This window comes from Puntigrus tetrazona, chromosome 6, assembly GCF_018831695.1.
Source record: "Puntigrus tetrazona isolate hp1 chromosome 6, ASM1883169v1, whole genome shotgun sequence".
Taxonomy (NCBI): Eukaryota; Metazoa; Chordata; class Actinopteri; order Cypriniformes; family Cyprinidae; genus Puntigrus; species Puntigrus tetrazona.
In genome coordinates this window covers 15,872,789-15,886,703 of record NC_056704.1, presented here as the reverse complement: position 1 = coordinate 15,886,703, position 13,915 = coordinate 15,872,789, and the positions used below count along the sequence as shown (strand labels likewise).

The 13,915-nt window shown below is 36.9% G+C and overlaps 1 protein-coding gene and 1 long non-coding RNA gene across 2 annotated transcripts in view; one reads left to right on the top strand and one right to left on the bottom strand.

The window, feature by feature from the left end:
- The window catches only part of LOC122347155 (phosphatidylinositol 3-kinase regulatory subunit gamma-like), a 127,630-nt gene that overhangs the window by 54,848 nt on the left and 58,867 nt on the right, over positions 1–13,915 (bottom strand). The window contains 3 exon segments of the mRNA XM_043242273.1: positions 4,009–4,094; positions 5,978–6,179; positions 10,501–10,632. Coding sequence (XP_043098208.1) covers positions 4,009–4,094; positions 5,978–6,179; positions 10,501–10,632 — 420 coding nt within the window.
- Positions 9,237–13,915, top strand: part of LOC122347156 — a 34,337-nt gene continuing 29,658 nt past the window's right edge. Inside the window, exon 1 of the long non-coding RNA XR_006251199.1 lies at positions 9,237–9,403. This is a non-coding gene — a long non-coding RNA (uncharacterized LOC122347156). The remainder of the gene's footprint in view (positions 9,404–13,915) is intronic.

Genomic DNA, 13,915 nt, shown 5'->3' with positions numbered 1-13,915 from the left:
AGATGAATTAGTCCATGGCACGTGAGGACAGCTTGCCGCTAATATCACGTAAAACATACAGTCAAAAAGTAATCCTAAGTATAGAATGTGATGACTAGTTCCGCCATTCATTATGCCTGACCTCATCTACTCCCATGTTAACTGCCCACTCTCAAGCCTCTCAGCGCTACAACTACCCATAATGACCAGGCTTGTGGCCTGTATGACCAAGCAGAATGCCAAATTTGAGCTTGTGCTTGCAAATGACCTTAGATGGATGAAGATAGTGGAAGGGAAAAAAAGGGCTGTGGAACAAAGGCCATAGAGTGAGCAGCTCAAAGATTATTACATGGTACGCTGAAGCATGTGATTGTGTGCAGCTGAGAGGCTGCGGAAGAAAGCACTGGTCATTTTCACTGGGTCATCTGGGACACCAGGTCAGCCAGTGGGGAATTCCATGAGGCTGCAACATGACCTCAGGAGAGAACGTGTGCATGCGTGCTTGTGTATATATGGAGGTTAAAGTCAGTGCTTGAGGGCATGACTGAGAACCGCTGTGTGTGATGGGAAACAAAGGGACAGAGAAATACACACAGAGAGAGAAAGAAAAAGTGACAGATATAGAGCTGACTTTTCAACACAATAAAAATAAGCACACCCTCAGCCAAAGCAAAGAAATCTTAAATGTTTTTTTTTTGACGGCTCAGCACTTTGCTAAAAGAGAAAGAAGAACTCGAATGAGAATAGTTGAGTAAAAACAAAAAAGAAAAAGAGCATGCAGTGGCTCTTAGATGATCTAGAGTTCGGACAGCTTGGTCACTCTTGGCAACAGCTTAGCAACATACTATTACACTTTAAATTTAAAGGGTTAGTGCACCTAAAAAGTACAGTTATGCCAATAACTACATGAGTACTCACTCTCATGTTGTTACAAACTCGTAAGACCTTTGTTCATCTTGGGACACAAGTTCAGATATTTGTTGAAACGCAAGAATTTCTGACCCTACATAGACAGCAACGCAACTACCAAGTTAAAGGCCCAAAAAGCAAAGGACATCAATGATGTAGTCCCTGTGACATCAATAGTTTAACTTTAAATTACGAAGCTACAAGAATACCTTTAGTGCACAAAGAAAACAAACATGAGTTTTTTCAACAATTTCTTTTCTTCTTTGTCAGAATTTGATGCAAATTCATGACAGAACTACAATGTAGTACCAGTTGAACACTGTTCAGCAAGGATGGATTAAACTAATTAAAAGTGACTGCAAAGATTTTATATTATAAGCCATTTATATTTAAAAAATCTGCTCATTTGAAATTTCTATCAAATTATCATATTAGAATTTCACTTTATTACTTTATAAAGTAATATACGTCCCTGACAGTGACATAAATACCATAAGAGTGGCTGTGAACTTTCCTAAACTGTATTTGTCATCCCCTTCTCCTTGCTTACTTGTATTTGCCCACTTTCCTTTTGGTTTCCCCTCTCACTTTCTCTCTAGAGCCCATGCTAACAGCCACAGTGAATCCATCAGCATTTGACAAGTGCAGTCATCCAAGAGAGAGTGAGCCCGACGTGGCCCTCAAAAGATTGCTCTTTAAACGTGATGTTTTGCCAACAAACTTTACCAAGCTGGAACATATTAGGGCCAAACTACAGAGCTGGAGGCACAGGAGGGGTCAGTTGTTTTCTAAAGCACTCTAGGTACATTACTGGCTGCCTCCAAAAAGGAAGTCATACATAAGCTGATGGGTTATCGTGCGAACGGATGCATTCTAACCTATTTTTTGCTCTAGTTGTTCTTTTGTGTTTTGTATAAATCACATGTTGGGCTGTGAAGAGGTTCACTCTGCTTGTAGGCCACCCATCCAGGCTCCTTTGCCCTCTGACCCCAGTTAATGTAGCCTTTAGTGAAAGAGATGATGAAACCATTAGAAAAGAGAGCCTTTGCTCAGAGTCTCTGCAGGTTCTGAGTTAATTTATACACACAAATTCACAAGGATGTTCGAGGGCTAGTAGTTCTTTGCATGTAAAATATGCAAGTGGAATCAAACTGAAAATGAATACGCTACTAATCAAATGTTGTCAATGAAATTTTGCTTTTGAAAGAAATTCATCATTTTATTTATCAAGGAATCATTAAATTGACCAAAAGTGACAGTACATTTTTAAGGTTGCAAAAGTTTTCAATTAAAGAAAATAATTTTCTCTTGAACTTTTTATTCACCAGAAACCCTGATATAATAAATCACCATTTCCACAAAATTGCCTTACCTTGCCTTTACCTTTACAATATTACTTGTTTTTATACTTTAAATAAAGAATTATGTTAATACACGCAGCCTTGGTAATCATAAAACATTTCTTTTTAAAAACGTGTGTGACAGCCAGTTGAATTAGATCATTGAATGTAAGTTTAGACCATGACTGTTAGTTCTAAGCAAGGCTCAAGCTTGCCACTGATATCATTACCCCTAGTCTTGCTTTGAGGCTAAGGTTATGACCCCGCAGCAGAGAGAGAAGGTCAGACCAGCCCCCATAAATCTATGCATGTGTCCATGGGTGGTGCATTTATTAGCTCTAAGTTCTAGTCTGTTACTTCACCTCACACTGAGCCTCTGTATCAGAGACCAAAGTTTCCAGTTACCTTTGAAAATGACCAAAATTCTCTGAGAGAGAGAAATTGGGTACAAACAAATTTATGTTACATTGTGAATTAAAGTATTTGTCAGCTTTGTTGTAAACCCATATGTTTATCCATGCTTGCTGATTTACAAACCCAAAAATGCTGTACCACAAATTTAGAAATTAATGTACATCATTCACAAAAGTTTGCCCAAAGTGAGTTGCTTAAATGCATCAAAATGGAAACCATAAATCCTCCAACGTATCTTCCTGTGCTGAACTGATATAATTCACATTTAATTCACTGCTTTATTAAAACCTGAGGCTAAAGTTACCCTCCTAGGACTGCCTGGGACTCCACACATGGACATATATTCATTTATATTATATTGCAGAAGTTCAATGATTAAATGTTTGGATTCTAAATAATGAAAGTAAAGAGAGTGTTGAGTCAGAAGATCCATAGCAACCAAGTTTCATCAAGCCTGGAAAAAAGCTGCATCAATGCTAGTACCTATAGATGCAAGTATCTACGCTCACGTCACTGTTAAATCCTACGGTGATTTTTCCGGTAAGAAACTGTGAAATGTTACAGTAAAAACCTAAAATAGATTAAATGGTTAAAATTTACAGAGAAAACCACTAAACTGACATTCCCAGAAATCTCTGCCCTGCATTTTAATAAGTTAGTTTTTTTCTTATCAGTTATGTTCATTAGGGTTGTATGTTATGAGTTATGTTGTTAAATTCACGTTTATTGCAAATATTTTAGTTTATTGATGGTGTATAGTGTTTGTGTGAATGACACTGAGCACCTCCTGTATGTTCACATTTTAAAAGCTGCTTGTGATGGGCTTTGGTTCATCACATGACTTTCTCATCACCACCTGCATTTGGTGGTTATCAGTGTATTTCAAAGGTACAAAACAGATTTCAGTAGATTAAAAGGTGGGTATATTAACATTATGTTAGTTAATGAAAATACAGTATTTAACCATAAATGTAACGTAAAACTGTCAATTTTACCATTTGTCCTCATTAACCAATTACTTATGCCTACATCCACAGAAGTTAATACTTTCACATCTACTTCCACAAATGTCTATCCTCAAAGACATAACTATAATTATGATCATTCTTAATAATTAACCACCAGAGCTAACTCACAAAATATATATATATATATATATATATATATATATATATATATATATATATATATATATATATATATAAATATCTATACCAATGTATGCTTACAAGGAAACATATGTGATGAGTTAAGCAATCGTAGTCCCAAAAAGTGATTAAAAACACAAAGTACACAAATAAAAAATTGTCCGAGAAGATAAACGTTAAGAAGATAGAGAAAATGATGAGAACCACTATTGTCCTACCTGGAGCAGCTTGTATCTCCACTAGGCCTCCAACCATGATAAGTGCCTCAAGAATCTTCACATGATGTTCTGGGTTTACATCCGCACTGGAGCAAGAAAAAGACATTTTAAGAGAAAGTCATGCCATGGTTAAGCTGGACCTGAACAAATGTTCTAATAACTGTTATGAAACAAAATCAAGTCAAACTTACTCACAAACAAACTACATCATGAATCAAGTCGGTCGTAACACACAAACAGGTCATGTCATGAGTTGCAGTGCCTGATGTACTTGGTGAACTGTTGACTGCTTGTTTACGGGCGGAATTCGATTGGATTTTTTTGAGGCAAAAGTTCATTTGTTTATGTATTCAGCTGTAATTCAGGTCCTGTGATGCCTCAATGACCTCAGGTAGTGCGCGAAGCTGGTGACTAACCAGAAATGAATACTTCTGGCATAATGCGCTTTCTCTCCCTCCTTTCCCTCTCTCTCTTTCTTTCTCTGCATGAACTGCCCCAGAGCCATAAGACAATTGACAGGCCGCTAAGAGCAGGGAAAGTCCCACTGGAGACTCCTGGCAGAGGGACAGAAAAGCAGCTCACAATCGAATCAGAACGAGGCGACTTAATGGACTACAATGTGCTGACTGAGTTAGCAGTGACTCACTTGCACACTACTCTTTATTATCTGCACTAAAGTCCTTCATTCAGGAGAGCACTTTATAAAAGGTGATGTCATCTATCTATAACTGTAATGAGGTATAAATCTCAAAAATGGCCAAAAAGTACTATGGTACACATTATTTTAATATTATTTTTTTGTTTTCAAATGTAATATATATCCTGTAATGGCAGAGATGCTGATTTCACGCTCAAGAAATATTTCTGATTATTACTCATTTGTGAGTAACAATTGGGTGCCTCTAAAAATCATGAAACAAAGGGATAACAATAATGATCCATATAACCGGTGACATAAAACAAACAAACCAAAAAAAACCCTCAATATTTAATAAAGGTGCAACAATAATATAATCATGTCCTATAGTCTTAAACAGAGGTCTGGTACATAATAACAGTCAGGTTACATAAATAGTGAGTTATCAACATTCACTCCTGGTACTCTTCAAATGTCAAGTACAAGGAATTGTAACAGTGCAACACATTTTAATAAGCATTCCCATCTGTTGTATGTTATGTGCTGTTCCTCTCAGGAGATTGTACTGGAGCTGCAGCCATTAAGGGCTGTCTTACAGTGGGCTGAGGGACAGATCAGAAATAACAGCTCCCTCATCTCTTTCTGCTCCACTTTAATTAAACTCGGGGAATAAAGATAGGCTTCGACATATGTTTAACTGAGTTTTCTGCTGAAACAAAGAACATGCATGCACATGCAAGTATAAATGTGAGCATGGTTACCCCATAAGTCCTTTGTATTAAACAGTTTTTTCCACAAGAGCAACCACACTTAACATGATACTATATGTACATAATCAGTTCAACGTGCTGCAGCCAGTCTAGAATGGTAATGACTTTTAACTCAAATTATACTGTAGTTGTTTATTTTGTTACATAATTTGCCATGTTTAAGTTATCTTAGCCTCTTATTTTGCATATACACTAAAAATATACGCATATTTATATTAAAACAGTTTTCACTCACACTCACAAATAATTAAAAAAAGAAATATCAAGTAACATATTGAATGATACAGGACATTTTTAAGTAGAAAGCAGAAATTGAAAGTAAAAATATTTTCATTTATATTTCAAGAGACTGTTTATTTACAACTACCATTATTTTTTTCTTCAAGGATCTTCAAAAAATAAAATAGACAATAGTTATTTTAACTTTTAATGCAGTACTTTTTCACAGTATTACAGTTTTGCTGCAAACAAATAGTAAATAAAAAGACTTCAAAAAACTTCAAATCTCTTTGGCCCCAAACTTTTGAACAGTAATGTTGCTTGAAGAAATTATTTACAGTACCTGAAGTGGTTGTTTTTGAAGATGGCCTCGCTGTAGGCCAGAGCCAGAAGCCTGGGGCTTGCCTGAGCTGCTCCCCCACTTAGGGCCACCTTACTTAGGTGTCGGGTCAGATGAACCAGGAGCTGGTGGTTAGCCTGAGGGACACTGGGAGAATCAAGGATTCTTTTCAGCTGCTGTCCACACTCCTCCATGCCTTGGGTTTCTAAAAAAGACAGAGATAGACTGATGACAACAAAAAACACACACAGCTTCAAGCCCCTATTGACACTTATTGACAAATCTATGATGAGAAATTGGAGCAAAAAGAGAATAATATACATACAAAAATTCATTTATTATTAGATATGAAAACATGCGATTTGAATGATAAACTGTTCATCTAAATAGCATTCATTCATACTTTTCAATGGCTGTCAATGTATAAGATGCATTTAGCAGGATGATGCAGTAGTATCTACCAGCAGGGAATAAAAGCGAGACATCCACCCTGTAGTTCTAATAATGCAGATGTAACTCATCTGAACTCAGACAGCAGCATTGAACATTGGAACACATCGCAAAACCCACGACCTGAGACTGGAAAGTCAGCTCAGCAGGAGTTAAAGTGCTAGCCTAAAATTGCCCTCGAGTCCATTGTCTATGAGCACCCACAAGGACAATGCAGTTATTGCGACAGCTTCCAACATATTGATGAGCTCCTTTGAGATGGGGTTTCCCACAGCAAAACGGCCAGCATCTGTGATCCAGGCTTATTTGAGCTAAAGTGTACCCTGGTGGCACAGCTAAGATATGAGCATTTCATCCCTAAGTCCCTTACACACAATGAATATTTGTCTTCATCAGCCAAAGGAACATGGATACAGTCTGGATATCAATGCGGGACATCATCCAGTCTGGAAAGTACAGAACGAGGGGGAATTCACTAAGCATGAACTGCTGATACTGCTGTTTATTCACTATGTATGCTTGGTTATAATTCTTGTCACCATCATTTGAGGAATTAACGGTCACCATAATTGATAAAAACACCTCTTTCAAACAAAATTTTTTAAACATGCAGTGTTTTGGGACTTCAAAAAGTAAAGAATTTTGTTAAAAACAAATGTATATTATTTATATTAAATTTAATAAAAAATATTAGAATATACATTTAAATAAATAAACAAAAATGAATTAAAGTAATATGTGCATACACATATCTCAGCAACTGACTCAAAAACAAAAATATTAATTATTATAATATAATAATGTCTACATTTGGCTTAAGTTTAAATGTTGACCTTGATTTGTTTTCTATATATTTATTTAAACATGTAAACATGTATATATATATATATATATATATATATATATATATATATATATATATATATATATATATAATGCAACAATTCACAGCTTGTGAAAATAATATTGAAACAAATTAATTATATAGTAAGCTTACATCATCATTTCATAAAATATTTAACACATTACTTTCTCATTTCCCTTTCATTTTCGTTCATTTGAATAGTCATAATTCAGTGTCAATGGTGTCAGCTTGCAGACAGGCCAGTCCTGCAATACACTCAGTAAATCTTACCTGTCACAACACTTTCAATGTAAGTAAAGATTACTGCCTAAAAGCTGCTCTCACCCCCCACCCCCAACAAACACACAGACTCAATCCCCTGCCAACCGCACTTCCTGCATGAATTATGAGCATGAACAAAGCCATTAAGGTGTTGGCTGGTTAAAGCGCTTCACCCATAGTGCTTATAGAAGATAAGTGCCAAAAGGTCAAAGGTTATGAGCAGTGGATGACAGGGGGTCGAATGATGAATGTCTGACAATCTGTCGATCAGAAAACGGGTCACTACTTTGACCTTGGCCTGAGACTCAATGACCATTGACACAAGAGGGTTTCTATCTAAAAGTTCTATGCATGCACATGCACAGACACATACAGACACCCATGCCCCCATTCTGGAGCCGGACAGTCCCACCAACCGCTGCCTCCTGGAGATTACCGATAGAGACTGACCCCTGTTCAATAAAGGCCAGCGTCATGGGCTGCAGGCCACGGCTGGGAACTTGGCCGAGTCCATCTGGACTCAGCACGACACACCCGTGGAAGGGGAGCCCTGCAGACGGCCAATCGCATTCCTGGCTCCTGGCCAGCCAGATGGGCACCGGTGCTCAAGGCAAGAGAGTTACCACTGAGTAATGCTCTTAAAATGAGACTCAGACAATCAATGAGACTCAAAACTTCTACCAGAACTTTCTGCACTTTTCTTCCACTGAATAAAATCGTCATGCTTTGGGAAGCAATACATCGTCAAGTTGATTTGTATTAGATTAAAGCTTGAAATTAATTTAGATTTTCCTACCATTATGTTATGCATCAAAAAACTTGTTGAGTTTTGAATAACATAATATAAAAAAAATAAATAGTTTGAATTGGTGTGTTTATGAAATTAAGCATATCAAACAAAAGCATGCTTGATTTCACAATTAAATGGATTTTATCCAGGGAAGAGGGAGGCAGAGCTTGGCATTGTTAAGGGTACCCCATGACAAAGGGACTTTCCAGGAGAGCTTACTTGCTATAATAGCTCATTGATTCTTTAAGAACGGTTAATGCACAAATGCTGAATATGCCATATGGCAAATCTTACAATGACTTTGCACTTGCAGACTTACTGACCCAATATAAAATGTATTATAACCCCAAGTACATTATAGTGAGTCATTGCTTTGTATTTTGTTCGCTCCATCACAAAACTAATGTTAAGATAGAATGCATATATTTCATTTTAAATGTTGTATTTTCTTTATGTAACTTACGTAACAGTGCCAGCAGAATTGAGAATTGAAAATGTAATTATTAGGAATAGGCCACTCAATCAAGTATGTTCCTATTGCATGATCTAATTGAAACTAATTAAACCGCAATTAGACTTGCCACTCTTTGGGACCAATTATGCAAATCAATCAGGACAATGAATGAGTATATTGCAGATTGAACAATAGACAATATGTTTAGTCAAAAAGAATGCCTTGAAATCCTTAAATTAAAAGAGAGTAAATAAAATAATTATAAAACTTTCATAATTTATCTTAGGCTTGCCACACACTAGACGATGTTCAAATCCATAACCATATGAGAGTACAGTCAGTTTCAGCCAACGTTTAGTCTTACGTTAGACCAGACCGAGAGACCACACACTTGTTGACTGCAGGAAAGATTTCACAAGAGAATCACGAGATCAAACTGGAAGGAAAACAAACGAAGACGTTGTGAGCTAGCTCTCCTGGCAAGCTTTCTGTTTCGCAGCGAAAAACTAAGTATAAAAAAAGAATATGGTTGATGTTCTTTTCGGGTGCTCTGCTTTTGTGCCATGTTTGTGGAAGCCAAATTTCAACTATAGAAGCACACAACATCTGGTAGGTGACCCTTGCTGACTCCCATTGGCTATCACATCAGAAACAGCCCAATCAAGAGTGTTTGGTAATTACAATTTGAGCACAGGGATGCTCCGTCTCGATCGGGAGCAGTTACATAATTGTAATGATAATTGTAATGATGATGCAAATTAGCCTTAAAAACATGACATTTTGACAATTTCAGTGAAAAGTTGTCAGTAAGTTATTAAAAAAAACATTTATTTCAATAAATATTCTCATAAAACAGCATGTTTTTTGCATCTGAAGCAATCTGTTTTGCATTTTATCTTTAAATACTACTCAACCAGTAAGTTGTCTTAAAATCGCAAGAATTTTCAGGCATCAGAAACATGATGCAGCAATACTCAGTGAGGGTCCTTACATAATTCTGTTTGTCCTTACAAAGTCAGGCAACACTTATGAGTAACCAGGCATGTCTAAAAGATGGGGCAGACTCTGTGTATGCGTGTTTCATTTTCAGTGGGTGTAATGCAGAGCGAGGTCAGAGAGAGATGGTGTGAACCTACCCTCCGGCATAGAAGCGCCCCCACTAATACACACACACACACACACACACACACCTCTTTCTATACCACTACTTCTGTTCTCGGTCTCTCTCAAGCCTCTTTCTGCCCACTGATTTTTTTTAGCATTTATATGTTGAAGAGGATAAGCACACCCACCCATTTTAACCAAGGAGAATATAAACCTTTAAATTCTGACATAATTGACTTGCTCGTATGTAGTTTCAAGCCTCTTGTTTGAAGAATTGTACCGGATAGCAATTATAAAAAGTGTTAATCAATCTTCAAAAGGTATCATAAAAGTAATATCTTTCATTACTCACTGCAAAAATGTTCTTTCATCATACATTTACTGTACCTTTATATAGACATTTGCAAAGTGCAGAGTGATTTGACTAATTTAGAAGCAAATCCACTAAACGCTGATCCATTTTCACTCCGATTTCAGTTCACTGACTCCCAGAGATTCTCAGTGAATTTCGACTTCCCCACTTGAAAGCAGTTGCATGATTTTAGAAACTGAAAAAAGGTGGAGTTTAAATGTTTTGTGTAGAGCTCCGGAGAACAGCTTACCCTGAGCAGTGTAGACCAGCTCACTGTACACTATGGCTGGGATGAGCATGCAGGGCAAGTCCTGAATGTAACTCTTAAGTGTATCAGCCAATGTGGACAATTCATATTGCTCAAAGTCCACTGCTGCTGGATCTGAAAGAGAGAGAGAAAGAAAGACAGAAAGAGAAAGAACGGTTAATTATAGACACGCAGAGTGCTTTCTCCATTATTTACCCTTCCAAACCATGTGCCCTTGGCGAAACCCTATAACGATTCACTTACAGTGGTGGTCAGATCCCCTGACCATTTCTGCCCCCTCTGGGGACAATGATCCAGTCACAAGCTTAACAAAGAGAGTAAATTTGAGTGGAAGTCTCCCGGTCAATAACTCAAAGCCTTGGATAATGGCAGCTTGGTAGACGGCAATTATACAGTAGTAATTTTAAAAGGCCCTTCATTGTGCTAAAATTATAATGGCATATTGATGTATTGGAAAGGTGTAAAAGGTGCTGACAGATCTCTACCATATTTCAGAACAGAGCTTTTTCATTTATGGTTAAGTGTAATAGCATATTTATAAATACTGTACACTAAGTCTGCATAATGCTGGAAAGTGAAAAAAGTTTTTAGGAAGTGAATATTGTAGGAAAAAATGTAGACAATGAGAAGCATGTGAGTAATTTTGACACATCCGTTGCACGTGTTAGACATCTGGATAAGTCTCTAGTTGCTGAGAATTCAGCTTAAAAAACTCATTTGTGAATCATCATGATTCATCTCTCTCCTTCCTGTACTTAAAGGAAGTATATAGGTAGTTATGTAAAGTAAGGACAGAGTTTTAACAGAATTATTATATATATTTTTACAAGATCTGTTGAAAAAAAAAATATATATATATATATATACATATAGCCAGATTGTGTTATTTTTTTTTTTATTTATATATGCATTTATTACCGTTAAACTGTTTAATTAAAGGTTGTATTCAAAGTTTGCTTTGGTAAAAAAAGAATAGAAGTATAGTATTATAAATAATACATATTTTAGGACAGGAGAGTTGTGTTGATACTGTAATGATATTCACATTAGCTACACATTCTGACAAGCAAGCTCACGACCACCTGCAAATGGAAGATTTTATATTCATAAATAACTTCGCTAAATGATGTTCAGTACTGGATTATTTGAATAATTTAAACAAAAATACATTTCGTCGGTTATAATGACATCAACATGGATTTGGCCACTTGTGCACCAACAGAAAAGCTCTGAAACAAATAAGGTCAAGTGTCATTTGAAAACCTAAGGAGGTGCTTGAAGCCATTCACCTCTCTTCACCTCCAACATCCTATGCCATTTTAGTGAAAGAAAAGTGACTGACCCCTACGGCTTAATTGTAATTGCATTGATCGTCCCTCTGAATAATTGTAAAATAAAGTTTCCCTGCGATCAGGTTCTAGTGAAATCAAAAACCTATTAAGCTCTGCTAATGACCTTCTCTCTCCAAATGTGATTAGTTTGTTGACTTGCCGTTATGCCTAAATCCAATGCAAATCTTCAGGATATTCTAGGCATCCCAGGTGAACCAGAGAAGTAATACAAACTGCTTGGGAGGCACTTACAATAGCAGCAGGTGAAACCATAAACAGACCATAAATTACCCACAAATATTACACATGAATGAATATTATTTGCTGAACATACTTTGGTGTAGACTGAAGTTAGGATAGTGAATTACATTTTTAAACAATTAAGAACAAATAAAAATGAAGACTGAAAAACACAGAAGAAACATTTTTATAGGTTACTAATAAAATGAAGTGGAATGAAGTGGACACGGCAAAAAACACAAGGCCCAAGCACAATGGTTCACCTGTCTATTGGAAAGCAAAACAGCCTCTAAGAGCTTTAAAACTCTAATATAAAAGTTGTCGAAACCTCAAATTTTCCTTTGAATTTTCAAAAGACTTGTCTGAACCGTTTGTCTCGCCATGATGTTGATTGCACTTCTGAAAATGTGCAATTTATCAAGCCTCTAAGACATAGTGTTCTTCTACATTAAACTCACGAGCCTAACAAAGTGCGCTGAGCTAATATCAGGCTAGATTAGTGCAGGGATTTTCCATAACCCGAGTCCCCCTCTATCACAGAGGAACAGTCATGCGAGAAACTACCACCTATTGATCACAGTTTCTCGATGAATCCCATTTACTGGTCGTGATGTCCATCTTGAGCTTCCACATGTATTTCTTATTCTTCTAATCACCCTCCCAGTGGATGCCCATCTGCCGATCTTTAATTTCTTGCCCGCCAGTGGCCCAAATCGATTGTTTCCCCCTGCTTGGCTTGATTCATATATTGTTGGAGTGTGCTTTTAAATGCTCAGCTTGTAAAGTGTCTAATCCACTACAGACAGATTTGTTTAGGTCATCAAGAAGCTTGTGCCCCATCCCTATCTCTCCACCAACCCTCACGTTCATCCATTTACATGCCTATCAATTAAATTCATTGTCAAATTCAGCCCTCCGATCTGTCTAGCCTAAAACTATTGATCCGCCAGGCTTTTGTTTATTGTGAATGGCACCTTCTGTTGGCCACTGGGACACATAATCAGCTATGATCATTTGGGGCTTTACCCCGCTCTCCACAGTGACCCTATAGTACCTGCTTAAAATGTGTTAAGAGACGTCACATGGTGAAGGACCAAAAGGTTGTGATAATAGCCTGAAAGCCTTCAGACTGGTTTTAGAGGTTAGTGCTGTAAGTTAAAAGCATTGAAACGAGTCATCACCATGATCCTTTGGGTAAAGGTCACCACTGGCTCTGGATAAAGCTGCCTCAGCTGGTCATTATCTGCTGTTAAAATTTTACAGATGGCTTAGTCCCTGTGGAAGCGCTGACCTACAAAATCTCGCATAGGCTGTGGAGGAAAATAAAGGTGTAAATTATAGTGGTTCAAAAGCAGGAATTCAACGTCATACGTTTGTATTCATTTGTGTTGGAAATGTAATCTTCTGGCCTTGCTGGGAGCAAGACTAGTTATATAAAATATTTTGTGCGAAAAAACTTTGGTAGGCAGAGAAATAAAATTGAAACTTTTTTTTTAACTAAACGGTGGAACATTTCCTAAAAGAGTTTTATATATACGCAATAAAAAGACTAAATATTTGAAAAGCCTCAAAACCTAACTCAAAATATAAAAATTATTAACAAAAATTACTGCATCACTTAACAGATATTGCATTCAGCAACCAGAAATTGCCACTTGGTTCATTTGAGGTCTATTCAAGCTGGTCTATTAAAGGAGAAAGAAAAAAAAGGAGGGGGTTAAATGATCTAATTATTTTCAGTGAAGTTTTCACGTCAAATCTAATAATAACGATTAAAGCTAATGGAATGGTACTGATAAAATGGTCCGAAAAACGTGGATAGGTGA